Here is a 27,116-nt window from a genome sequence, read left to right as displayed (position 1 = left end):
ATTCTTACAAATTCCAGCCACCGCTGAATGCTGAAGACACATCAGACCCACCTGCAATGAGAGGCCCAGCCAGCCCCACCAGCCGGCCCAGTCCCAGCTGAAGGCACCTGCACGGAGCCCAGGGCAGACTGAGAAGAGCCACCTGTCCAACCCACAGAATTGTGAGGAATAATAACTCCTTGCTTCTTCAGCCGTTCAGTTTTGGCCTGGCTCACTAGACAGCAATAGAGAACCATAATGGGCGAGTACTCTCCTTTGCAAATCTTGCCCTTCCTTCACAACCCTGCCCACCTGTCACCTCCTCCACTTCCTCCTGGCTGGAAATCATCACTCCCTCCTCTGACCCCCACCGCTCTTTGTTCCCGCTTCCCTTGTGAGCCCTCTAGCATACTGCCTCTTAGAATACCAGGCACCTTCCTGAGACACAGGGTATCTTTATCCCCTGAATCCTAATTTACACGTATTCCACACCATCCCAGACATGACGTGCAGTGACTCATATGTTCAAAATATTATCTTACTATGTTCACAACACCAGAGATGAGTATGGTAGTCCTCAGATGGCAGAATTGAGGTTTGGAAATGACAGGACTTGCCCAGAGTCACTGAAAAGGGATGGGCCAGGATTTAAACCCAAATTTACACCTCTCAGCTGTCCCTCCTGTTGTAGTTACGGGTACGATTTGCTCCTGGAGGGAAAGGATGCTGCTTCCCTGCTGGAGGGTGAGGGGAGTCACAAGTGTGGTCCCCGCTGTGCATCCTGCCCTTCACTATTGACATATGTCCCAAACCTAGGAATCCAGAATCTTCTCATCAGGGCATCTGTCCCCATCTCACCCACCCTGCAGACACACACAAACATGCACTCCTTGTATCTGGTCTTCATCCTCTGTGTTGGTCTGCCCTGTGTCCTAAGATAGCCTCTCAACTTTCTTGCCCAGCAGAACAGGACCAGGGGTGGTAAGCTTGGGGCCAATGGATCGGGAAGGATGAGCCAACATGGCATTCTCTGGCCCTGTCTCATCCACCTTCTGGAAAGATGAAGTATGGCTGCAGGGCCACAGGGCCAGGCTGGGGGTCCAAAGAGGGGGCGTTGATGAGCCCTCTCTGTTGGGGAATGAGGAGGAACAGAAGAAGGCTAAAGTAGAATCCTTTCGTTTGTTGAACTGACGTTTATGGTGACCCCCCCAACCTTTCTGTGCCAAGGTCAGGGGCTGAAATTACAATGGACGAGTAAGAGGTGCCTCCCAGAGCTCTTCGCCTCTGTAATGTCAGAGCTGAGACTCAGGGTTCATCTTAGTCAGGGAAACTGAGGCTCAGAAGGAAGGCAAAAAGGTCTGCCCACTGCCATAGGGGAGTGACAGAGCACAGTTCTCCTTCTCCACCTTTCGGGCCCCTGTGGCTGCCGGTCTACAGCTCAGAGGACCCCAAAACGCACAAGTGCTTAGCATGAGCACAGAGGCTTCAAGGCCACCCCGCCCTCAGCGCAGGGAGGGAGGAGTGGGGACATCCATGGAGCAGGATGAGGGAGCTTGTAGGAGACGGGGCTGGAGCAGGCAGCTTCTTTTGTGCTGTTACTCAAGGTCAAGGAAGAAAAACCTGGTGACGGTTGCCACTCTCTGTCTCCTGAATGACATGACAACAGGGGACCAAAACCTCAGAAATTCCTCTCTTCCAGCCATCTCTCCCATTCCCAGAGGAGCAGGCGGAGGAGAGGGAGGCTCGCAGGGGTTTCGCAGCAGGGGTGCAAACCACCCACGCCAGAGCCTGGTGACCCCTCCCACTTGCCACTTGGGGTCCTGGCGTGGTTGGATTTGCATAAGTTTGGGAAGGCTGAGAAGATATGTTCAACAGACGGCTCCAGGAAGACTTCTCAGATCACAGCACCTCCCGCTGGACTCCCTAAGGCCAACCCTCTGGGGAGGCGCTCAGCAGAACTCCAGGTGTTGGTCCACGGGGACATTGTACTTGAGCTTGTGGGCTTCGAAGAGGTCACACAGCTCCTTGATATAGCGCTGGTGCAGCTTGTCCACCTCCTTCTGCGAGGGGTACAGTGTCTTCTGCACCTCAATGGGCTTTCCCACTGCAAGACACAAATGTGGGTGTTGGCCCCGAGCAGGAACCAGTGGGTTGCAGGGGCTCTTCCCCATGGGCATTCCTGCAGCAAAGTGCTCTTACTGCCATCCCTTTCAGCCCTATTTTGGGTGATGGGTTCTAAGATGTTATGGTAACTCCAAGATTCTGATATAACAACACCCATGGGCATTGCAATATGCCATGGAATGTGCCAGGCGCTTGCCACACATTATCTCCTTTAATCCTCGTGACGGTCCTACAGGGATAGAAGCTCTTACTATTCCCCATTGACAGGTGGGGCAATGAGGCTCAGAGGGCTAAGTAACTTGTTCAAGGTCACATAGCCAGGAAGAATCTGTTCCAGTTTTTAAATCCTGGGGATATGCTCTTAATTTCCTGACCACGTGGTTCTGGGAGCCCAAGATGCCACGATTAGAAGTGCCTGTAGATCTAGGATGAGGTGGGCCCACACCCCACGCAGCTCGTCTTCCTCCTTCTCTCTCCATCTGGCCTGCAGTGCCTGCTTTGTCCTAGGGAAGCCCTCAGCGACCTCCTTCCTCTGCTTCTGCCTGGCTGGGACGGTAGCTCCCCTGCCTTCTCCTCTTGGGAATAGCTCTGGTGGCAGCAGCAGTATTAACACTCATGAAAATACTGCCACAAGACATGGGGAAAGTCATGGTGTAGGGGGCACACCAGGTCTGCACTCAACTGACAAACGGATGGATAAAGATGAACCAACGTCCCTCTATAGGCTTTGTCAGAGGGGTCCAGCTGGGATCCAAGAAGAAAGCAAATGAGGGGTCCCAAGAACTGAAAAATATGGTGCTGAGTCCATGCACTAAAGCTCATGCCCATTATTTACAGGAAAATCCCTCAGGCTCTAATCCAAGAATAGCGATTCCTACTCTACACACAATTCTAATTGACTTGGAATGCCCTTTCCCTGTCTCCACCTTTTCCAGTAAGTCTTATTAGAGTCTTTGGGTCAGAATTAAACCCTCCTTCTCTCGCACAATAAAAACTCAAATAGATCCTGATCCAATCCTCAACCTTGTTACTCAAAGGCAGCATGATCTTTTGGAAGTTACTTAACTTCTCGGAGCCTCAGTTTGCGATCAGTGAAATCGGGATAACAGTCCCTATCTTGAAGGTTGTTAGGATAGATCGAGCTGCTGCATGTTAGGGAACCTGCCTGCCACCCAGCAGGTACTCTGTAATCAGTAGTGACTACTGTTCTTTGTGCCTCTGTTACAGTTCCCATCCCACAGCGCCTTCTATTAAGGCTTATCTGCTTGATAAGCAGTGTCTGTTTCCCGGTCTAGAATGTGAGCTCCAGGAGGGCAAGGATGTGTCTCATTCATCTCCATGTCCCCTTGCAGCCCATAGCCCAGGCCTCTTTCCCTGTAGGCCCCACCCCCCACCCCTGGCCAGGCCGGCTCGTGGCTCACCCACGGTGGTGATGGGCTGGCGGTAGGGCATGAGACCGAAGCTGTACTGGAAGACGCCACGGCCATGGAAGAGCGGGAGGGAGATGCCCATGATCTTCTGCAGCCGGTTCTGGATCCTGCGCAACCAGGAGCCGTGAGAGTTCGCAACCTGGTCAAAGAGCTCATTCTCCCCGAAGGAGAAGATCGGCACCAGGGCTGCGCTGGAGAGAGACAGGAGAGAATATGAGTGGAAGGTCCCAAAGAAGGCCCCAGCTAGCTTCCTGCAGGGATGGAGCAACCAGGAACTGGAGCAGAGGACAGAGCCCTGGGCCAGCAGTAGGAGGCCTGGGTTGTCTCCCAGCCCTGCCATAGCTTTGCTTTCTGACCTTGGGCAGGTCCTGGCCCCTCTCAGGGCCACATTAGGACAGATAGACCAGAATGCTTCAGAGAGTCCTCCCAGATATAAAACATCTGTGAGTTTTGTAGAAAAATCTCCCCGGTCCCAGCTAGCTTGTGTTCTTCAAAGATGCTTCGAAGTAGAGCGGCTCTGTGATATGCCCCGAACTCCATCCTTCCAGATCCCATAGATGTCAGATCCAGTGCCAGCTTTGGGCAGACATGTCCCTTCCCACCTAGTGCCTTTGATCACCATGCCTCCCTTCTGAAATCTTCTCTGGGTATTGGGCATGCCATAGTACATTTCTCACCAAAATATAATCTTCGCTGTAAATAGACTGAGAATCTCCCCGCCAAAATACAATCTGCACTAGTCTCTGCTGTCTTCCTGCCAATCTCCCCTGGAGCCGAGAGCCCTCTCCCCAGATACCCGTGCATCAGGGCGAGCCTGACGAAGCCCTTGCGGTTCTGCAGCAACAGCGTGGAGGATCTGGGCCTGGCGTTCAGAGCCTCCTGAGCACCCCCTACAATGATGGCCAGCAGATTGCCACCTTCCTTCCTGCTCAGAATGTGAGCAGCGCTCTCCTTGTCTGACGTGACCAGCCCTGGGAAGAGAGGAAGGTGGTCAGGTATGGGAGAAGGGGGCAGGGATTGTGGGGTGGATGAGACCCAAGAGAGAGACCACCAAAAGTAGCCCCAGAGGCCCGGGTCCCTACCCCATCCCCTCCAGCTGGGAGTCCCCTGAGGACTGGAACTAAGTCCTCTCCCTTTTCCCCACACCCTCACTGAGCTCAGTGCCCCGCATGCGGCTGTGGGGAGTATTTCTTTGGGTCTAGCTACTTCTCCCATTGCACATGCACTTGCAAGAAGTATGGAAGGGTTGGCAGCCCTCCCTGAGATGCCTCTTCCCGTGCCTCCAGCCTCATCCTCCTGGACTACGCAGAGGTGTACAGACTCACCCGCCGACATGATGTAATCCCTGAAGAAAGGGACCCGGAACCAAAGGGTCAGCATCATCAGATGGGAGCGGATGCCGGGGAAGAGTGAAGGGAAGCCCGTGCTCTCTGTGCACAGGTTGACAAAGGCTCCGGCCGCCAGGACCCCGTGGGGGTGGAAGGCCGCAAGGTAGTTCCGGGAGGGGTCCAGCTCAGCAGTCTTGACCAGCTGCAAGGACAATAACCCAGTGAGCCAGAGCGGGACCTGTGTGCCAACCCTGACCGTGCCACCCATCAGTGTGACCTTGGGCAAGTTGCTCCCCCTCTCTGAGCCTCAGCTTCTCAGGAATACTGAGACAGAGTGTGTGAATGCATCCAGGGACACCGTCTCAGATTCACGGCTGGCTTTGGACAAACTGCTTCCCTCTCAGGCTCTTCCTCTGTAAAACGGGGACATTTAGCCCTGTCCTGCCTACCTCCCAGGACTGCTGAGAAGCTCGGGTATGTGGTACCCTGAAATTACCAAGATTACTACAGGACCAGATACCACTTGAAGGCATCAAAGGGACACGGGGGCGCCACCATGCTGGAAGAGTCTGGGTTTAACAAAACTCAGTATGAGAAAAATGGGCACTTAAGCCCTGGCAGTGAGCATTAGCAAGATATAGCAGGAGTGGTTGAAAGAGCATGCAGTCCAGAAGGCTGGCTCCAGGCCTATTTACCCTTCCATACAATGCAAGTGTCCCCCTGGGGCTCCCCGCTCCCCCTACGCCAGACCTTCATTGCCCCTCGACCATTCTCTTCCCCCAGCCATGGGCTCTGCTGACAAGCAACTTGCCAGGGTCTGGGCAGGCCTGCAGCATGGAGCGGGAGGTAGGGACCACCAGTTATTGCAGATGGCCTGGGGGAGGAGAGCTGTTGTCTTTAGCAGCTCCCAGGTGAAGGGGGATGAGGGTGGGGGGGCAGGAAATGAGCTAACAAATGCTGTTCTCAGCCCGCCCGTCACTGCACAGGCTGCTCCGTGGTCCAGTCCGCAAAGATTATTGCTGCGGGCTGTGATTGTGTGTGTGTGTGTGTGTGCGTGTGTGTGTGAATGGGCGCGATCCCTCCCCCACCCTGCCAGGACCGCAGGCCCACCCTTCACACTGCCCTACACTCTGGGAGCCATAGCCATCAGAGTCTGAAGGCCCCTGAGGCCCCTGGGCCATGCCCCGAGCCCCTGGCAGGAGGCCCCCTGATAGAACTGTCCAGTCCCCGCAATCACCCTCCCGGCCGCGGGGCAGCCCTTTCCACCCTGGCTCAGCTTTGCCACGGTGAAAGTTCATCCTGTCATCGAGCTCAAACTTGCAGCGGGTGGCTCCCTGAGGATTCTTGCTGCTGCCTTTGGGGCCCCAGAGGCCTGGCTGCCTGCCCTCAGAGCGGCCTGGAGGGGCCTGGAGGGACCTGGGGGGCAGCAACGGGGATCTGAGCCCATCTGCCCCATCCAGGCCGAACAGCCCCAAATTCTCTTGGACTTCACCTGGACTTGGTTTCTGCAACCCACCCTCCTGCCCAGTATGGGCCCCAGGCCCCTGCGCTCCCTGGGCCTCAGTTTCCTCTCTGTCCCCCAGGATAATGCCTCCCTGTCAGGGTGGTTCAGATGAGGTACATGAGGGGGGGTTTGTAAAGTGCTGTGTTCTCTGCCTTGCTCCCCTCAGTACTCCCAGGGGAGAGAGTGGGACTAAGCGAAGATAGATGGTGGACGGGGAAGGCCCTCTCTGCATGCGCTTCGTGGCAGGCCATGTACCAGGCAGTGTGGCTGGGGAACGGAACGGCCAGCTCGCTAGGCTCTGGGGCTACACCTTGCTATTTCTTTATATATATATATAATTCATGCACCATCAAATTTACCCTTTTAAAGCGCACAATTCTGTGGTTTTAGTATACCTCAAAGGTGAACAACCATCACTACTATTTAATTCCAGAGCATTTTCAACACCCCAAAGGGGAACCCCATGCCCATTAGCAGTCACTCGACTGTACCCCCCCAACCCCCAGCAACCTTGGCTTCCTGTCTCTATGGACTTGCCCAGTCTGGGCATTTCGTGTGAATGGCATCCCACAGCATGGGGCCTTGTGTGTCTGGCTTCTTTCACTTTGGCAGAATGTTTTCCAGGTCCCTCCACGTTGAAGCATAGATCAGCACTTCACTCTTGTTTATGACTGAATACTATTCCACTGTGTGGATACACCATACTTTTTGTTCATTTATCACTCAACGGACATTGACGTTATTTCCACCCTTTGGCCATTACAAATAATGTGGCCACCAACACTTGCACATCAGCCTTTGTGTGAACATGTTTGCAATTCTCCCAGGGGTGTCGCTACTTTGAACCCCAAGACCCCTGCCTAGAGGACCGCAGCCCTGCAGGAGGAGAGAAGCATCTCTGGGAGAGGGCTTCTGGACCACGGGTGAGAGGGAGGACAGTGAGGGCTGTGTCTCTGCCCTGTCTGCCCAGACCCATCTCTCAACGAATGCCCTTTGGCGGTGACGGCCACTGTCCTGATGGCTCCTTTATGGGTTCACAAAACACCCACACCCCTAGCCTGTGTAACCGTGGCCCTTGGGAGATGGGCTGCAGTGTGAGAGCCCCCATCTGACAGTTGAGCAAACTGAGGTGCAGAGGGCTAAGTGACCTGCCCAAAGCCACACAGATGACCCGAGCTCAGTTCCACTGTCTCCTGCCGAGAGCAGAGAGCAGAGAGCGTTTGTTCCGGAACCAGAGAGGTATCTCGAGACTCAGGACTATCTCAGGGGCCATTTCCTTTCTAGTCGAACTTGGGATGTCCAGGGCTCTCAGAAGAAGGTGCTCCTTGCATCAGCAGCCCGCCCCTCCCTATTCTAGGACCTGGCCCTGGAGAACCTGTTCGTGACCTATTTATGTACCTCTAGTACTTGGCAGTTTAAAAATGCAGGGCAAGCAAGGTCTGATTCAGTAGTCTGGCTCTGCCCTTGGGCATCTGATTTGTGGCAGATTTCCCAGAGGATTCTGATGTATATCAAAGTTTGAGAATCACCTCCTTTAAACCAAAGGAATCCCTTCCAGCTTTAAGCCTTTGACCGTGTGGTGGGGGGGTAGGGGTGGGACTCGGGTCCTTCCCTGTCTCCTCACATCATGGCCAGATGGAAGGATAGGCTTGGATATTTTCCCTGGCCCTGGCGGTCTGGGTATGCCATCAAGTAGGGCTTCAGACACCCTCACCCCTGCCTCTCAGCTGGTTCTTGGCTCTGCCTCTCCCCCTCGCACTCATGCACTCATAGAACAGACACCCATTGACATCATCGGCTATATTCTCTCAATTCTAAGATGTACCTTTTCTTTGCATCTTAACATTATGCTCTCAAGATGCATTTGACGATTCCTTTGGAGGGATTTTTTTTCTTAGTGGTACATAAAATACTGGTATGTTTTACCATTAAGGATATCTTAGAGGGGCACCTGGGTAGCTCAGTCCCCCAACTCTTGGTATTAGCTCGGATCTTGATCTCACGGTCATGAGTTCAAGCCCTGTATTGGGCTTGGGCGTAGAGACTACTTAAAAAAAAAAAAAAAAAGGATGTCTTAGAGTTGAAGAAATACAGGACGTGCTGAGCACGGGCAGCGGGAGAGAATGCCCCAGGTGGTGCACATTCCCAGCACCTCCCGTGCCCAGGGACCTCGGTACACCGACTTGCTCCATCTTCTGTTCACTCTGCAAGGGAAGTACCAGTGGCAATGTCCCCATTTTACAGATGAGGAAACTGAGACACAAGGTTAATTAACTGGTTCTAGGTCACGTAGCTAGTTAAGTGGCAGAGGCAAGACTTTTAACACAGGCGGCCTGGCTCCTATAGGCTCTGCTGCCTTGTAGGCATCCCCAGGTGAAAAGTGGTGGGGGCTAACGGGGCAGAGGGGTGCACTTCCAGGAAGGGTACCAGCCCAGGAGTACTTGGAGAACTTGGAGGGCAAAGGGGGCAGGTGAGGCATGAACAGGGGTCGGGGTCCAGGCACCTGCAGGCTGGACAAAAAAAATTAGATTTGATTTTAGGTGTCGTGGGAGTCACTGCTGTTTTAACATTTTAGTAGTAATTTAGGAGTAACATTTTAGGAGTAACATTCTGGCTGCTGTGTGCAGGATGGACTGCAGGGGGCGTCGGCGGAAGCAGAGCCCAGATAAAGAGCCGACTGGTCAGGATTTAGGTAGAGAGTGGGGGAAGAGTTTTGGAGAGACCCCAGGCTCCAGAGCAGTTCTCAACCAGGGCCAGTTCCTCACCCCACCAGGGGACATGTGGTCACGTCTGCAGACGTTTTTGGTTGTCACTCCTGGTAGAGGGGAGTGCTACTAGTGGGCAGAGTCCAGGGATGAAGGCACCCCCCACCACACACACACCCCCATCCTTCAGCCCCAAACGTCCATGTGTCGACGTGCAGAAAGCCTCCTGAGAGCTGCTGGCCGGGGAGGGACAGCGAGGACAGGAAGTGAACAGGAAGGAGGCCCCCTCCCTGCAGGGCAGCCATAGGGCTGAGGGAACAGCTGTGCCCAGGGCAGAGGTAGGAGCCTCAGGAGGGGGTCAGGATAGGCACAGCTCAGTGTGAAGGAAGACCCTCTCCCAGGCAGAGTCCTCCCATGGTGAAAGGAGTCATCACAGGACGAAGTATCACTCCTGGGTCCAAGTGTAAGCCAGAGATCTGTCCTGGGCAGGCGGCTGGCTACCCACCTACCTCTGACTCCAGTTAAGAGCCCCCAGTATGCAGGCGGGGCGTGGGGGGGTGGGGAGGGAGGGCCTGAAGTCCCTAGTGACGTCCGCAGGGCTGAGGAGGAACTGAGGGAGGTCCTGGGTGTGGGTGGGGAGGTGTCCTGCGCCGCCCCAGGCCTGCAGCATTTCCTGACACCAGGTCAGAGCCCGGCCGCAGCACTCCATCCCTTGTCAGGCCTTGGCCTGTGTAGACAGTGTTTACTCCGGGATGATGAAATCGTCACAGGGGAACCCAGCTCTGGGGCCGGTCTTCAGCAAGAGGTGGGGTCAGTGCCTCCTACGCGAAACATCGCCGGATTCTTCATCATCAGCCCTTTAGGAAGCCTGCAGCGTGAGTTTGGAAAGCTGCAAGGCTCAGAAAGTTTCCTAATTTTGCTTGGAATTCCATCCATAGATGCTAGTCCATAAAATCACACTAAGAACTGATAGGAGCTCAGAAATCTACACGCATTTGACAGGGGAGTGCAGAGGCCTGTGAATGTGCGTGGGAGCGTTACCTACCTTCCGCCCCTCCCAAGATCCCCGCAGGGCCTGGGCGGTACAGGTGTGTAAAGCGTTCTAGAGGGGAGGGGGGTGGGGGGATGGGTCACCCTGGTGATGGGTATTAAAGAGGGCACACTCCGCATGGAGCACTGGGTGTTCTACGCAAACAATGAATCATGGAACACTACATCAAAAACTAATGATGTAATGTATGGTGACTAACATAACATAATAAAATTAAATTAAAAAAAAAAAGAGTGGGAGGGGAGGGGAAGGGAATCTGCGGGCCACAGCCCCAGCCCTGCAGGCTCCCAGCCTAGGCCAGGCAAAGCCAAAGTGCATGCCGTCTCGCCCTCTGCTGGCCACGTGGTGGTACTGCCCACCCTCCGCAAGGTCGTGATGCAACAAGCCTGCAGTGGGCATCCATCCTGAAACGCTACACACAGAATTGCGGCAGATCAGGGCAGTGTCCCACCAGGGTCAATAGTGCCGAGGTTGAGAAACCTTCCTCGAGGGCTGCCTGGCTAGGGGAGGATCAAGAAGGGCAGTGGAAAGGGTAGGCACAGACCCTGCTTGTCTTTGCTGACAAGATCCTGGAAGAAGCAAATATGGGGAGAAGACCTCCCTCAACCTGGACTCCCAGGTTAGCTCAGTGCTGCTCATTCGCTCTGCCCTTCAACACCTATCACCCCTCATGAGCGTGGAATTCTCTGCCAGTCAACTTCCTGCCCTCTGCCCAGCCCCTGCCCTGATGCCCTACTGCCCTGCCCTGCCCCGTCCCACCCTTGCCCTTTGCCCAGGAGGTGGGGTCAGTGCCCCAGCTCTTGCCCAGCTTTCGCTAGTCCTCGCCGGGCCCCAGGACTCTCAGAAGGGAGCAAAGAAGAAGGCCTGAGTCTGCCGCTGAGTGCCCACGAGTCAGTGGGCTGTTTAACCTCTGTGAGCCCATGTCCTCCACTCCCTCCCCTTCACCAGCTGGGGACCCAACGCCGGGGGGGGGGGGGGGTGGGAAGAGGTGGAGCTCCAGGGCCAGGCAGGAGAAGCCCGGCAGGTGTGAAGGTCAGAGCAGCCCCCCCGGCCACAGCCACGTGCATGCCTCTACACGCTCCCCACCGACTCGGTCACGTAATACTAGCACCGAGTGTCCTGCCAGCCTACCAGGTGCATTCCTGCCAGCTCAGCGAATCTGCCCAACTCAGTGACGTGTGTTGTGTCATCTCCACGTTACAGATGAGGACACTGAGGCTGACAGAGGCTATGAAACTCTCCCAGGTCACCATGGGCTGTGGCGGCGCTGATATTAGAACCTAGTCTGTCCTGCTCCAGAGGCCACACTTTCTGCCTTTCTTCTCCCCCGTTTCCAGGGTCTGGTCAGCTGCCCCTGCATGGCACCTCTCTGTGTTTCCCAACCCTGGGAAACCACAGCCAGAGAGAAGCTGGACTCCTCCCCAGACCATATAGTGGTGTGAGCCCTGGCCCCTCCCTCCCAGCCCAGCATTCTGCTCCCCGCACCCTGGGCCGTGCTCCCGCCATGAAGATGGATGCATCCCAGCCAGCCCCAGTACTCACCGAGACAGGGAAATAGTCCCTCATGTACTTCCACAAGAAGCAGCGCTTTACGGCTTGGATGGGCCTGCCCCCCTGCCATGGCTTGTCTCGGTCCAGGTACCACCAGGTCGCATACAGGACACTGACCAACCAGAATCTTGTGAACAGGAGGCCTATGAAGACCACACTGCAGATCTGGGCTGGGGAGGGAAGCAGGAACCATCAGAGGTCTGAGAGGAAGGAGGGGAGACGGTGCACACTGAGTCTCCCATATGCCCAGCACTAGCAGCACTGTCCTGTCCAGCCCGTGGCCCTGGGAGGAAGAGCTCAGCTTCCCACGCTTTCAAGGAGGGAATGCACCCACCAGCCCGCCAATGTCTCGCTGGGAGCACAGATTCGAACCTAGGTAGGCCCGACTTCAAAACTCATTGTTCCCACTGTCCCAGCTCCCTTGTTCATGCTGGTCTTCCCCCCCCCCCCCACTACCTCCCTCTCCCCAGTCAAGTAGTCTGCATTCACCAGGTGCTCCGAAAATGCCTGCTGGACAACCGACTGGATTACTGGTTTCTAGTTTCCATCTTTTGGGACCTCAGAGAAAACGGAGACACTCTTTCTGCCCACCCTCTGCACCATCTTTCCACAGATACATCTGGCCAGATCCGCTTCTCTTTAAAGGGCTTCCCTGGCTTTCCTGTAACTCGGGAGGAGCCGGGCCTCCCCGCCTCCTCGCCCACATGCACCCCCAGTGCTCTGGCCACACTAACTGCTGTGTTCTTACAGCTCACTGAGCTCCTTCAGTCCCTTAGCTTTGGCTCGTGCTGATTCCTCCTTCCCGCAGTGCCCTTTCCTGGTGAAGGAGGGAGGGAGAAAGAGGCCAACCCCTGGCTGGCCCGTGGCTCAGGGGTGTAGCAGGGCTAGGACTAGGCCCTGGGAGGAACTCCCCCTCTGACCCGCAGCTCTGAACCTCTTGCCATAGGCTAATCCCAGCTTCATCTCAGGGTCAGCTGGTCTGTGGGCCATGGCTAATCTGATGCTGACGGAAAGAATATTCCCAGAGAATATGGCTCCTTCCCCATCCCATTTCCTCCACTCAACACCAGGCACTCATCCTCTTAAAGAAGGTCAGCTTCCAGTTGTATATTCCATTTGAAAGTAGGGGAGATTGGGCCTGCCATTCCTGGCAGGTTTGCTGGAGGAGGGGCCTTTTGACCCAGTCTGAACAGTGGTAGAATTCGTAAGCCGGACGATGTAGACTGGGGCTCACGGATGTTCACTTTACACAGAGCATCTCTCACGGGCCAGGTGCTGGTGGGCAGCCGTGAACAACAGACACAAAGTCCTGCCCTCGGAAAGTGATGTTCCAGGGTCACAATCAGGGCACTTTGTTTTTTAATTTGTTATTGCGATGAAAGACGCATAACATAAAATGTATCACCTTAACCGTTTTTAAGCATAGAGTTCAGCGGCAATAAGTCCATTCCCACTGTCGTGTAGCCATCACTACCACCGTCTCCGGGCCGCCTCACCCTCTCAAACTGAACCTCTGACTCCCCGTGCCCCCTCCCCCAGCCCCTGCCGGCCGCCATCGGCTTTTCTGTCTCTACAAATGTGACTATTCTAGGAACCTCATATATAAGAAGAGTCATGAAGTATTGATCCTTTGGTGGCTGGTTTGTGCCACTTAGCATGATGCCCTGATGGTCCGCTCATGAATTTCCTTCCCTTTTGAGGCTAAACACTACTCTTTCGCATGTACTGACCACATGTTGTCTATCCAATCATCTGTCAATGGACCAATGGCCACTTGGTCCATCCTTTGCACTTTAAATTTTCAAATACTATTGAATTAGTTACTAATAATGTAAAATGGGGAGGCTTCACATACAAACCCTGACATCTGATTTCTCTTGAAAAACTAGAAGACATGGTAGCCCCGAGTCACTGCTCTCACAGGCAGCCCTTCCCTCCAGCATTTCCTCCCATTCCCAGACCTGATGGCCAGTCTTGAGCAACCTGTGCTTTATGCTCACAGAGGACTTGCGGTTCCTTGAGCGTGCTGGAAAGGACCGTTCACCGTTGGTGGGTTGGTTAACTTTTTGTTTGTCTTAAATATTTTTTCTTTTTTTTTTTTTTTTAAGATTTTTATTTATTTATTCATAAGAGACAGAGAGAGAGGAGAGGCAGAGGGAGAAGCAGGCTCCCCGCTGAGCGGAAAGCCCGATGTGGGACTCGATCCCAGGACCCTGGGATCATGACCTGAGCCGAAGGCAGATGCTTAACCATCTGAGCCACCCAGGCACCCTTAAATATTTTTTCATAACAACTTTGCAAGAGAAAGCCATAGAAGGGCAGGACCAAAATGCCACCATTTGTATGAAAAAAACCCTGGCACGTATATATACAGCGGCACAGACGTAGAGGAGAAAAGGATCCCACAGCTCCGGAAGAAGGAGACAGGATGTGGGGGACAAGGATGGCAGGGAGCTTGAGTAAGTTTTATTTATTCCTTTTTCCATATTAAAAATGTTTAATGTGGGGAAAAAAATTAAAGACCCCCAGCTAGGCCTCTCTCCCCTTGGGCAAAATTAGAAGTCTGTGTGAGTGGTTCCCACCTTAAAACCAGCTCCAGCGAATAGACACAAATGGTTGATCGTGGCTATCTGGAGGGTAGGATCTGGGGAAGTCTTTTGCTTTTAGGACATTCATCACATTTGAATGTTTTACCATGGCATGTATTAGTTCTGCAGTCAGAAAAAGAGATTAGGATAAAACACACAAGGCATTTGCACTTGACCAGAAAGGCCTTCCCCATACCAATCATCCCTCACCCTTAGCTTACCCTTCAACTCCTCCTAGCAGGCAAAACTGAAGGCTACGCAATCACTTAGAAAGGGAAACACTTTCTTTCACTTAATTCTCACAACTCTGAGAGGGAAATATTTTAAACCCCACTTTACAAAGGTCCAGAGAGGGTATGCTAATTGGCTAAGGTCACACAGCAAGCTGGTAGGATGGGACCTAAGATTCAAATCTACCATTTTGGCTACATCTTACTCCCATTTATTCACTCAACAAACATTCATGGACTCCCACTCTTGTAGGAGCAGGAGATGCACCTGAGGACAAGACAAACTATTTGAATGGCGCTCACCTTCCAGGGTGAGTTATAGAAGAGAGGAAATAGTAAATAAATTACCCACTTGGGAAGTATTTGGCTGTTGGCCCTGAGTCCTTAGTGACGGGTCCTACATGACCTCTCCAGTCACTTCTCTGGCCTCTACCACACCCTGAAATGCCTCTTCTGACTCCAGTATGAATGAGCTGTTCAGGAAATGCAGGTAGTGTTTGCTCTTCCACTGGAAGCCCTCACTCTCTGACCAGCCTTTCAATCCTGCCCCGTGGCCCCCATCTCCTAAACAGCTCCTGAGTGGGGCCACTTCTCCCCACCCACTGCCAGCCTCCCCAGACCAGGGTTGGCAATCTTTTTCCTTAAAGGGTCAGACTGTCAATATTTTAGACTTCACGGCTCAAGAGGCAACTTGGATATTACATAGGTCCCTAACCATTTAAAATACACCTCCTTGAAAATGTAAAAATCCTTCTTAGCTCATAAACTGTACAAATACAAAAACATTCAGTGGGCTGGATTCAGCCCATGTGCCATCACGTGGTGCCCCCTGATGTAGATTGTAGGGCTCCCTGCCAGCAGCCCGATCCCCCCCACGCCAACCACAGTAGATACCTCCACCGCGGCCACAGGAACTTCCGCACGCGGATTGGACCTTGTCACTCCTCTACCTAAAGCCCTTCTGAGGCTCCCCTTTGCCCCCAGGATAAGGGATACTGTAAAAACCTCCTACTCCAGGCCCCAGGGGGCCCAGATCCCTTTTCCCAGCTGTCCTCCTTCTAGTCCTGCAGGCCCAGGGCTACTTGACCTCTCTGGGCTGCGCCGGACATTCCCAGGCTCCCATGCCCCGGGCCCATTGAGGCCGGGTGGGGTGCAGCGTCAAGGACAGTCAAACACACTCAGCTTGCGACGCTCACACAAGGCATGCTGTGCCTGACGAGCCTTATCCCCTGTGATCCCGAGGCCACAGTCTACCTGTAGGCCCCAGGCGACCTTTGTCCGGGAGCCAGCAGACTTGCAGCCTGCCCTGGGCTAGGCCTCCTTCCCCAGGTTGTCTCCATCCATCCATTAGCCTCTTAGCCCCACCTCCTCCCGCACCGTCTGCCCTCTCTCCGCACTCGGCCCCTCCTTCCCTTTCTTCCTTTGGCTGTAGAAGGAGCCCAGAACTCCGGACCTACAACCTTGGGCAGTTAAGGTACTTAGTTTTTCTGCCCATCTGTGTAATGGGGATAACCAGGGATATTTAAAATGTTTAACAACCCTTGGGGCGCCTGGGTGGCTCAGTTGGTTAAGCGACTGCCTTCGGCTCAGGTCATGATCCTGGAGTCCCTGGATCGAGTCCCGCATCGGGCTCCCTGCTCGGCAGGGAGCCTGCTTCTCCCTCTGACCCTCCCCCCTCTCATGTGCTCTCTCTCTCTCTCTCATTCTGTCTCAAATAAATAAATAAAATCTTTAAAAAAATAAAATAAAATGTTTAACAACCCTTGGGACAGAGACACAGATGAATCATAAGGGATACTGGGTGCTGGAGGCCTGCTTTGCTGCGGGTGAATCCTTCAGGTGCAGAACTGTGAGGAGGTTCTGAGGGAGCACCTGAGGGGTGTGTGTGTGTGTGAGAGAGAGAGAGACAGAGAGAGAGAGAGAGAGATGCTGCTGACCGACCGGGACAGAGGTACCCGCAGTGTGACACCAGGACAGTGGCCTCTGTGCACAGGCCGAATGCCAGCCCCGGGGCAAGCGGCAGCTACCCCCTCTGGTGCTGGCAGAGGAGGTGAAGAATCCCACACACCCCAGTCATTCTCTTCCCCTGCTCCGCCCTGGGCCCTCCTCCAAAGAGTTCCCTTCAGCAGAGTGGAGTTTGGGCAAGGGCAGTCTCCCTGGTCACCATCAATGTGCTCACGGTGGAGGGGGGGGAACCTAAGCATACTTCCAATGGGACCCCAGCCCAGGGGTCTGGCCTAGTCTGGGCCAGGCAAAGCAAGCACATTCTTCACTCCATCCAGCTCAGCAGTGATATTCCCATTCCACAGCTGATGAATTAGAGACCTGCAGAGGTCACGCAGCTGGTCGGCTGCCCAGCCAGACTCTGACCCAGGCTCGCCTGGGACCTGGTTCTCGCTCCAATCCCCTGGCAGTCTGTACTTTCTCTTGCATTCCTATTCTTTCCCTGTTCCCTTCTCTTTCCTTACTACCCACCAGTCTGTTTCCTCCTCTTTGAAAGGAAGGAAGGAAATCCATTCCCTCCGGAACTTTCCCACAATCACCTAGATCCTTCCCCACACCACCACCAGGTAGCCTGAGGCAGGGTCTCTGTCCTAGTACTAAGGTGGAAAGCTCAGTAACCTGTCCAAAGCCACAGGCAGTGGCTTCTACCACACCCTGTCCCCATGCCCTTGCATACCCTCCAGAGGACTCCGGGCACGGCACTCTATGGGCAGGGACTCTGAGTGCGGCAAAGCCCCCTTTAGGACGAATGTCTTTCCACCATCAATACACTATGTACCTGGAGTGGCAGGTGCCCATGGTCTCCCAACCCCCAGCCCAGCTCGCCTTACCCAGGGCCAGGAAGGAGAAGACCCACTGCAGGACCATGAAGGTCTGTAGCCTGCGCTCCCATGGGAGGAACAGCGGTGCAAACTTCACCATGCTGGCTCCTGTGACGGCTCCGGAGGCTTCTCTGAGCACTGCTGCGGTCTGAGACACCAACTGATTTGTGTTGCTATTGGAGGTTGCATAAGCGTTTGTAGGGGATGGGGGGAGGAGCGTGCCCCACCCAGCCCCACCCAGCCTCAAGGCCTCTGCCCCTACAGTGGCAGCGACACGCTTCCTAGGAGAAACCTTTGAATCCACCTGCCCTGGGCCTAGGAGGAAGGAGAAACGAAAGGAAGTGTATAAGCCTTATCCAAGGCAGTGGGCTCCTCAGGCAATGCCTTATCTGCAATGACCTTTCTCTGCTAGAATCTTGCCCTTCACTAGGAAGGTGAAGCCCCAAGTAGAAAAAAGCAATCCTGTCTTCATCCGTCCAATGACCTGGCTCCAATAATTATCTCCTCTCTCTCCTATCATGTGGACTGCTCCCCCCTCCACAAATGTGCAGTAATAGCTCTCACCTAAAAATTCCTGGGCCCCACCATCTCCCCCACCTCCTGCCCCATTTCTCAGCTTGGCATGGCAACACTCTTGGAAGAGCTGTCTGCATCCCATGCCTTCATCTTCCTTTCTGTCCTCCCCTACTCCATACTTCAGATGCCGCTTGTCCATGGAACTACCCTTGGCCAGTTCACCAATGACCTCCATGTTGCTAAATCCAGGATCAATTCTCAGAGCTCGTCTTACCCTATCAGCACGGTTAATCACTCCCCCTCTCCTTGAAACCACCTGGCCAATGGATGGCATGCTCTCCTGGTTTCCTTCCTATCTCTCTGGCAGCTCCCTGGTCTCCTTTGTGGCTCTTATCCTTTACCAGATTAAATGTTTGAGCACCCACCTGCCCCCTCAGTCCTTGGGCCTTCTCTTTTCTCTTCACGTGCCCTCCCTCAGAAAGCTCATCCACACTCACAGCCTTGTAGTTTATCTACACAATGGAGATTTTCAAGTCTCCGTCTCCAGCTCTGACATCCCCCTGGGGCTCCAGGCTTGAATATCTAGGTGGCTACTTGACATCTTCACTTGAAAGCCTGCTGGGCACCTCCATCATAGAATGTCTAAGACCAAACTTGATTTCCCCTCACCTGCCCATGCCAACCTTTCCTCTACTCTTTGCCATCTCGGTGAAGGGTAACTCCATGAACTTGGTTCCTCGGGCCAAAGCCATAGAGTAACACTGGACTCTTTCTGTCCCCCTCCATCCACATCTAATGGTCGAATCTCCTAAATCTCTCCTTTTACATATACGCTTTGAATTGAAGTGTATTCAAAATACAGTAAAATGCACAAATCTTAAGTGTACAGAGTAATGCACCTTCACAAAGTGAACACACTCATGGAACTATCACTCTGATCAACAAATAGAAAATGACCAGCACCCCGTGTCCTCACCAGCCACTCTCCTCCTCCCTGTAGGCTACCACCACCCTTACCTCTGCTTTTGAACTTCATGAAAAGTGAATCTTACAGGATATACTCTTTGGGGACTGGCTTTTTTGGCTCAAGATTATATTTTTGAGAGCCATCTATGATGTAGGAAACAGTGGGGTTCAGAGCCAACAGCCAAGAAAGAATTCTTGAGACATCTTTAGTCCAAATAGGTGGTTTTATTAAAGCATGGGGACAAGATCCATGGGCAGAAAGAACTACACTGGGGTTGTGACTGATTATATACTTTCAAGTTGAGAGGGGGTTAGGGACAGTGTAAGTCTCTAAGGAATTTTGGAAGCAAGGTCTCCAGGACCTCAAGGGGGCTAGCTATTGTTAGGAAAAGGTCATTTATTACTATCTAATAAAACCTTAGTCATGAAACTCTTCAGATCTGTATCAGTGGGCCATATGCTTGGAGGATGAGGATGATTGTTAACACATATCTTGGGGAGGGGCACCTGGGTGGCTCAGTCAGCTGGGCAGCTTACCCCTGATTTAGGCTCAGCTTATGATCTCAGGGATTATGTGAGGGATTGAACCTCACATCAGGTTCTGCACTCAGCAAGGAGTCTGCTTGTCCCTCTCCCTCTGCTCCTTCCCCCGCTGGTGTTCTCTCTCTCACAAATAAATAAATAAAATCTTCTTTAAAAAAACATATATATTGGCCAGTAGAGATAAAGGAAGTTTCTAAAGGAATTTTTATATGATGAAGTAGACTTATAGGATCCTGAGGGGTCAGGATAATGTTAAGCTAAAATTGCCTTTTGCCCACGGAGGCGGCTGAGTCCCTAGAGGAAGGTCACTCTGTCTATTTCAAGGACTTGTCAATGGGCTGAAAGTAGTAAGGAAATTTAATGTTTGGTTTTTTTTTTTAAAGATTTTATTTATTTATTTGGCAGAGAGAGAGATAGCGACAGCAGGAACACAAGCAGGGGGAGTGGGAGAGGGAGAAGCAGGCTTCCCGCTGAGCAGGGAGCCCGATGCAGGGCTCTATCCCAGGACCTTGGGATCATGACCTGAGCCGAAGGCAGACGCCTAACGACTGAGCCACTCAGGCACCCCTAATGGTTTTTTTTTTTTTTTTTAAGATTTTATTTATTTATTTGACAGAGAGAGAGAGCACAGCAGGGGGACCTGCAGGCAGAGGGAGAGGGAGAAGCAGGCTTCCCGCGGAGCAGGGAGCCCGATGTGGGGCTCGATCCCAGGACCCTGGGATCATGACCTGAGCCAAAGGCAGATGCCTAATGACTGAGCCACCCAGGCGCCCCTAATGGTTTTTTGTTTTTTTTTTTTTTGGTTTTGGTTTTTTTCCCTTTGTTTCCCACATCAACCTAAATTGTATTTGTAGTACATTTGTTCTCATGGCCATATAGGACTTACTGTGTGAGTATGCCATAATTTATCCATTTTACTGCTGCAAGGCATTCAAGTTGTCATGTGTTTCTGGCTATTATGAATTGTACTGCTATGGACAGTCTTTTTTCCCATTTTATTGAGAAATACTTGCCGTGAATCACTGAATAAGTTTAAGGTATGCAGCATGATGATTTGATTGACGTATTTTGTGAAATGATTGCCACAATAGGATCAGCTATGAACTATCATCTCATACAGATACAATAAAAAGAAAGGAAAATAATTTGTGTTTGTGATAAAAACTCTTAGGATCTACTCCCTTAGTAACTTTGCTATGTATCATACAGCAGTGTGGGTATTTTTGTCCCTGTCTTGGTGCAAATTGGTGTATATTTCTGTCTAATGTGTGCCTGGGAATAGAATGCTGGGGCTCCTGGTATAAAGCCATATAGTTTTCCAAAGCAGTTGTACACATTTATACTCCCACAGCCAAACATGGGAGTTCTGCTTGCTTCACACCCTCTTCGACATTTTAAACATTTTAGTGAGTGTGCAGAAGGGCTTCATTGTATTTCTAGGATTTTCTTAACGCCAGCTGAGGTTGAGCACATTTTAATATGTTTACTGGCCATTTGGATTTCATTTTCTGTGACGGTCTTGTTCTCATCTTTTGTTGATTTAAATATCTCTTGCATTAGAAAGCTGCTTTCCACCCCCACAGCTAGCCCCTTTGACTCACTTGACACCAGCTTTTCTATTGGTCCCTCTGTCACCATGCCTCTTGGTCCTCCCACAGTCTCCGCACAGCTAGAGGGACGGCTGGGCCAGAGTGTGTGAATGCTCAAGCTTGGGAATAGCGCCACACTATTTTCCCAAAATGGTAACATCAGTTTACATTCTGACCGGGAATATGTGAGAGATCCCATAGAGGCACACCCTCTCTGACCCTTGGTATGCTCAGACTTCTTATTTTTTCCTAGGGTGTGAAGCAATATCTTTTTGTGGTCCTGACTTGCATTTCCTGATCACTAACGGTAAATGTGTCTTTATTTCTAGGCATTTCCTCTGCTGTGAAAAGCTCATTAATTTTTACCATTTCTCTATAGTGTCCTTTGTGGGTTTTGCCTGAATTTAAAGAAGATTTTCTATGCACTTATGCTACTAGTTCTTGGTTGGTTGCATATATTGTGACTCTCATCTCCTAATATTTAGCTTGTCTTTTCAGGTGTCATTTGATGAACAAACATTCTTAATTTTAAAATAGTCATGCTTATAAAGTCTTTTATTCAGTAGACATTGCTTGGTCTGATTTAAGAAACCTCTTCCCCTCTGTATTTTCCAATAAGAATTTCAAGTTTTGTTTTTCATATATAAGTTCTTGATTCATCTGGATTTTTATATAGTATGAGTCAGGTCCACTTTTGTCGTTTAAAACAGATGACCATCTTTTGCAGTTCCGTTTGTTGAACCACCACCCGCCCCTTTCCTCAATGGTATAACGTTCCACCTCTCTCGTCCAACAGCATTCCATGCATAGCGGTCTGACTCGGGGGGGGGGGGGGGGGGGGGGTTTCTTCTCTTCCATTGGTCAATTTCTCTAACTCCGCCAGTGCCACACCACCCTAATTGATTGTTTAGTTCTCATCTCTGGGAGCGCAAGCCTCCTCCTTGCTCTTCTAACTTTAAAGTGTCCAGGCTATCATTACCCCTTTTCTCTTCCATTTACATTTTTGAATCATCTTAACAAATTCCCAAAAAACTCTCCTGAAACATTGCAGTTCATAAAATGTTGAATCCACAGTTCGTTTAGAGCAAACACATACATGAATAAAAATGAAAGAAAGCAAAAATGGGTTAAATTCCTGGGTCATAATATCTAGCAAAAGAGCAATAGAGACACCCAAAAGAAAACATAAGGAGGAGAATAAAGGTAAAAACAGAAATTAATGAAATAGAGATTAGAAAAAGAATAGATCTAATTAATACATTAAAAATTTTGTTTCCTAAAGAAATCAATGTAATAAATTACCAGCTGATGAATCAAGAAGAAAAGGCACAAGTCACACAAACACAAAATGAGAAAGGATGGTGGAGAAATAATTGAAACAGAAGAAATTTTAAAATTCAAAAGAAATGATGTTGCAAACTTCAATGCAAATAGATTTGCATTCTTGGATGAAATTGATAGTTTCCTAGAAAATATAATTTACCAGAATGACCCATTAAAGATAGAAAACTTAAACAGATTAATTTCCATAGAAGAAATAGAGATAATTATCAAGAATTTCCTTGCAAAATACTCCACATTTTACCAAATCTTTAAAGGCTACATAACTCCAGTGCTCCATAAATTGTTTCAAACCTTTTAAAATGTGAAGAAAAACTTCCAAATTCTTTCTTTTATAGCAGGTATAACATAGGTACTTCAGCAATTTTTTAGAAAACAGCACACAGAAAAAGAGACTATAAACTTATTGAATTGCTTATGAATATTAACACAAAGTATTTTCTAATATAATATTTCTAGTATTTTATTTGTTTTATTGTTTTATTTGTTTCCTATGGTTAAAAGTCTCTTATGGTTTGTCTCCCTCTCTGGTTTCATTTTGTTTTATTTTTTCCTCTCTTCCCTTATGATTCTCTGTTTTGTTTCTTAAATTCCACATATCAGCGAGATCATATGATAATTGTCATTCTTTCTTTATCCAGAAAAATAACATAGTGTTTTTATAAATAAACTGCCGACATGCCTCTATAATACCTTCTTCCTATATCTATCATCTATCTACCATCTATCTATCTACCTATTTTTTTTAAATTTTATTATGTGATGTTAGTCACCATACAATACATCATTGGTTTTTGATGTAGTGATCCACGATCCATTGTTTTCGTATAACACCCAGTGCTCCATGCAGTACGTGCCCTCCTTAATACCCATCACCGGGCTAACCAATCCCCCCTCCCCCCACCAAAACCCTGTTTGTTTCTCAGAGTCCATAGTCTCTCATGGTTCATCTCTCCCTACAATTACCCCCCCCCCATTTTTCCCTTCCTTCTCCTAATGTCCTCCATGCTATTCCTTATGTTCCACAAATAAGTGAAACCATAATTGACTTTCTCTGCTTGACTTATTTCACTTAGCATAATCTCCTCCAGTCCCATCCATGTTGATGTAAAAGTTGGGTATTCACCCTTTCTGATGGCTGAGTAATATTCCATTGTATATATGGACCACATCTTCTTTATCCATTTATCTGTTGAAGGGCATCTCAGCTCTTTCCACAGTTTGGCTATTGCGGACATTGCTGCTATGAACATTGGGGTGCATATGGCCCTTCTTTTCACTACATCTGTGTCTTTGGGGTAAATACCCAGTAGTGCAATTGCTGGGTCATAGGGTAGCTCTATTTTTAAATTTTTGAGGAACCTCCACACCGTTTTCCAAAGTGGCTGTACCAACTCGCATTCCCACCAACAGTGTAAGAGGGTTCCCCTTTCTCCACAACCTCTCCAACATTTGTTGTTTCTTTCCCTGTCCGTTTTTGCCATTCTAACTGGTGTAAGGTGGTATCTCAGTGTGGTTTTGATTTGGATTTCCCTGATAGCTAATGATGATGAACATTTTTTCATGTGTCTGTTAGCCATTTGTATGTCTTCTTCAGAGAAGTGTCTGTTCATCTCTTCTGCCCACTTTTTGACTTGATTATTTGTTTTTTGGGTGTTGAGTTTGAGAAGTTCTTTATAGATTTTGGATACCAGCCCTTTATCTGTAGTGTCATTTGCAAATATCTTCTCCCATTCTGTGGGTTGCCTCTTTGTTTTGTTGACTGTTTCCTTTGCTGTGCAGAAGCTTTTTATCTTGATGAAGTCCCAAAAGTTCATTTTTGCTTTTGTTTCACTAGGTTTTGGAGATGTATCTTGAAAGAAGTTGCTGTGCCCGATGTCAAAGAGGTTACTGCCTATGTTCTCCTCTAGGATTTTGATGGATTCCTGTCTCACATTGAGGTCTTTCATCCACTTTGAGTTTATCTTTGTGAATGGTGTTAGAGAATGGTCGAGTTTCATTCTTCTGCATGTGGCTATCCAATTTTCCCAGCACCATTTATTGAAGAGACTGTCTTTTTTCCATTGCATGTTTTTTCCTGCTTTGTCAAAGATTATTTGACCATAGAGTTGAGGGTCCATGTCTGGGTTCTCTATTCTGTTCCATTGGTCTATATGTCTGTTTTTGTGCCAGTACCATGCTGTCTTGGTGATCACTGCTTTGTAATATAGCTTGAAATCGGGCAACGTGATGCCCCCAGCTTTGTTTTTCTTTTTCAACATCTCCTTGGCGATTCGGGGTCTTTTCTGATTCCATACAAATTTTAGGATTGTTCCAGCACTTTGAAAAATGTCATTGGAATTTTGATCGGGATGGCATTGAAGGTATAGATTGCTCTGGGTAGCATAGACATTTTAACAATGTTTATTCTTCCGATCCATGAGCATGGAATATTTTTCCATCTTTTTGTGTCTTTTTCAATTTTTTTCATGAGTGTTTTGTAGTTTCTAGAGTATAGATCCTTTACCTCTTTGGTTAGGTTTATTCCGAGGTATCTTATGGCTTTTGGTGCTATTGTAAATGGAATCATTTCTTTAATTTCTCTTTCTACAGTTGCGTTGTTAGTGTATAAGAAAGCAACTGATTTCTGTGCATTGATTTTGTATCCTGCCACATTGCTGAATTGCTGGACGAGTTCTAGTAATTTGGGGGTGGAGTCTTTTGGGTTTTCCACATAAAGTATCATGTCGTCTGTGAAAAGAGAGAGTTTGACTTCTTCTTTGCCAATTTGAATACCTTTTATTTCTTTTTGTTGTCTGATTGCTGTTGCTAGGACTTCTAGTACTATGTTGAACAATAGTGGTGAGAGTGGGCATCCTTGACGTGTTCCTGATCTTAAGGGAAAGGCTCTCAGCTTTTCTGCATTGAGGGTGATATTCGCTGTGGGTTTTTCATAGATGGATTTTATGAACTTGAGGAATGTTCCCTCTATCCCTATATTCTGAAGAGTTTTAATCAGGAAAGGATGTTGTATTTTGTCAAATGCTTTTTCTGCATCAATTGAGAGGACCATATGGTTCTTCTCCCTCCTCTTATTAATGTGTTCTATCACATTGATTATTTGCAAATGTTGAACCACCCTTGCATCCCTGGGATAAATCCCACTTGGTCGTGGTGGATGATCCTTTTAATGTATTGTTGGATCCTATTAGCTAGGATTTTGTTGAGGATTTTGGAATCCATATTCATCAGGGATATTGGTCTGAAATTCTCCTTTTTGATGGGGTCTTTGCCTGGTTTGGGGATTAAGGTCATGCTGGCCTCAGAATGAGTTTGGAAGTTTTCCTTCTGTTTCTATTTTTTGAAACAGCTTTGGTAGAATAGGTATTATTTCTTCTTTGAATGTTTGGTAGAATTCCCCAGGGAATCCGTCAGGCCCTGGACTCTTGTTTTTGGGAGGTTTTTGATCACTGCTTCAATCTCCTTACTGGTTATTGGCCTATTCAGGTTGTCAATTTCTTCCTGTTTCAGTCTTGGCAGCTTATAGGTTTCCAGGAAGGCCTCCATTTCATCCAGATTGCTCAGTTTATTGGCATATAGTTGTTGATAATAATTTCTAATAATTGTTTCTATTTCCTTGGTGTTAGTCGTGACCTCTCCCCTTTCATTCATAATTTTATTAATTTGGGTCCTTTCTCTTTTCTTTTGGATAAGTCTGGCCAGTGGTTTATCGATCTTATTAATTCTTTCAAAGAACCAACTTCTAGTTTCATTGATCTGATCTACTGTGTTTCTGGTTTCTAATTCATTGATTTCTGCTCTAATTTTAATTATTTCTCTTCTAATGCGTGGCTTAGGCATCATTTGTTGCTTTTTCTCTAGTTCTTTAAGGTGTATAGTTAGTTGGTGAATTCGGGATTTTTCTATTTTTTTGAGTGAGGCTTGGATGGCTATGTATTTCCCCCTTAGGACCGCCTTTGCAGTATCCCATAGGTTTTGGACCGATGTGTTTTCATTCTCATTGATTTCCATGAATTGTTTAAGTTCTTCTTCGATTTCCTGGTTGACCCAAACATTCTTGAGCAGAGTGGTCTTTAGCTTCCAAGTGTTTGAATTTCTGCCAAATTTTTTCTCGTGATTGAGTTTCAGTTTTAGAGCATTGTGGTTTGAGAATATGCAGGCAATAATCTCAATCTTTTGGTATCGGTTGAGACCTGATTTGTGACCCAGTATATGGTCTATTCTGGAGAAAGTTCCATGTGCGCTCGAGAAGAATGAGTATTCTGTTGTTTTAGGGTGGAATGTTCTGTAAATATCTATGAGGTCCATCTGGTCCAATGTATCATTCAAAGCTCTTGTTTCCTTGTTGATTTTCTGCTTAGATGATCTGTCCATTGCTGAGAGTGGAGTATTGAGGTCTCCTACAATTAACGTATTGTTATCAATGACTCTTTATTTTGGAAAACAGTTGGCTTATGAAGATGGCTGCTCCCATGTTGGGGGCATAGATATTTACAATTGTTAGATCTTCTTGTTGGATAGACCCTTTAAGAATGATATAGTGTCCTTCTGTGTCTCTTATTACAGACTTTAGTTTAAAATCTAATTTGTCTGATATAAGAATTGCTACCCCAGCTTTCTTTTGAGGTCCGCTGGCATGGAAGATGGATCTCCATCCCTTCATTTTCAGTCTGGATGTATCTTTAGGTTCAAAATGAGTCTCTTGTAGACAGCGTATGGGTGGGTCCTGTCTTTTTTTTGTCTAATCTGCAACCCTGTGCCATTTTATGGGAGCGTTTAGGCCATTCACGTTGAGAGTGATTATTGAAAGATATGAATTAATTGTCATCATGTTGCCTGTGAAGAT

The 27,116-nt window shown here is 49.3% G+C and overlaps 1 protein-coding gene and 1 long non-coding RNA gene across 2 annotated transcripts in view; both read right to left on the bottom strand.

Moving 5' to 3' along the window:
• LOC144379449 (uncharacterized) overlaps nucleotides 1-27,116 on the bottom strand; it is a 707,761-nt gene that overhangs the window by 524,581 nt on the left and 156,064 nt on the right. The gene's annotated exons all lie outside the window — the stretch shown is intronic.
• On the bottom strand, nucleotides 1,153-17,464 carry MOGAT2 (monoacylglycerol O-acyltransferase 2). Its single transcript, XM_036082830.2, has 6 exons — nucleotides 17,325-17,464; nucleotides 11,664-11,842; nucleotides 4,859-5,063; nucleotides 4,330-4,504; nucleotides 3,525-3,724; nucleotides 1,153-2,083 (listed from the first exon to the last, which is right to left on the bottom strand). The coding sequence occupies exons 1-6, from the start codon at nucleotides 17,413-17,415 to the stop codon at nucleotides 1,929-1,931; spliced, it is 1,005 nt and encodes a 334-aa protein (XP_035938723.1). The 5' UTR covers nucleotides 17,416-17,464; the 3' UTR covers nucleotides 1,153-1,928.

Source organism: Halichoerus grypus, chromosome 11 (assembly GCF_964656455.1).
Source record: "Halichoerus grypus chromosome 11, mHalGry1.hap1.1, whole genome shotgun sequence".
NCBI lineage: Eukaryota > Metazoa > Chordata > Mammalia > Carnivora > Phocidae > Halichoerus > Halichoerus grypus.
This window is presented reverse-complemented; position numbering and strand designations above follow the sequence as displayed.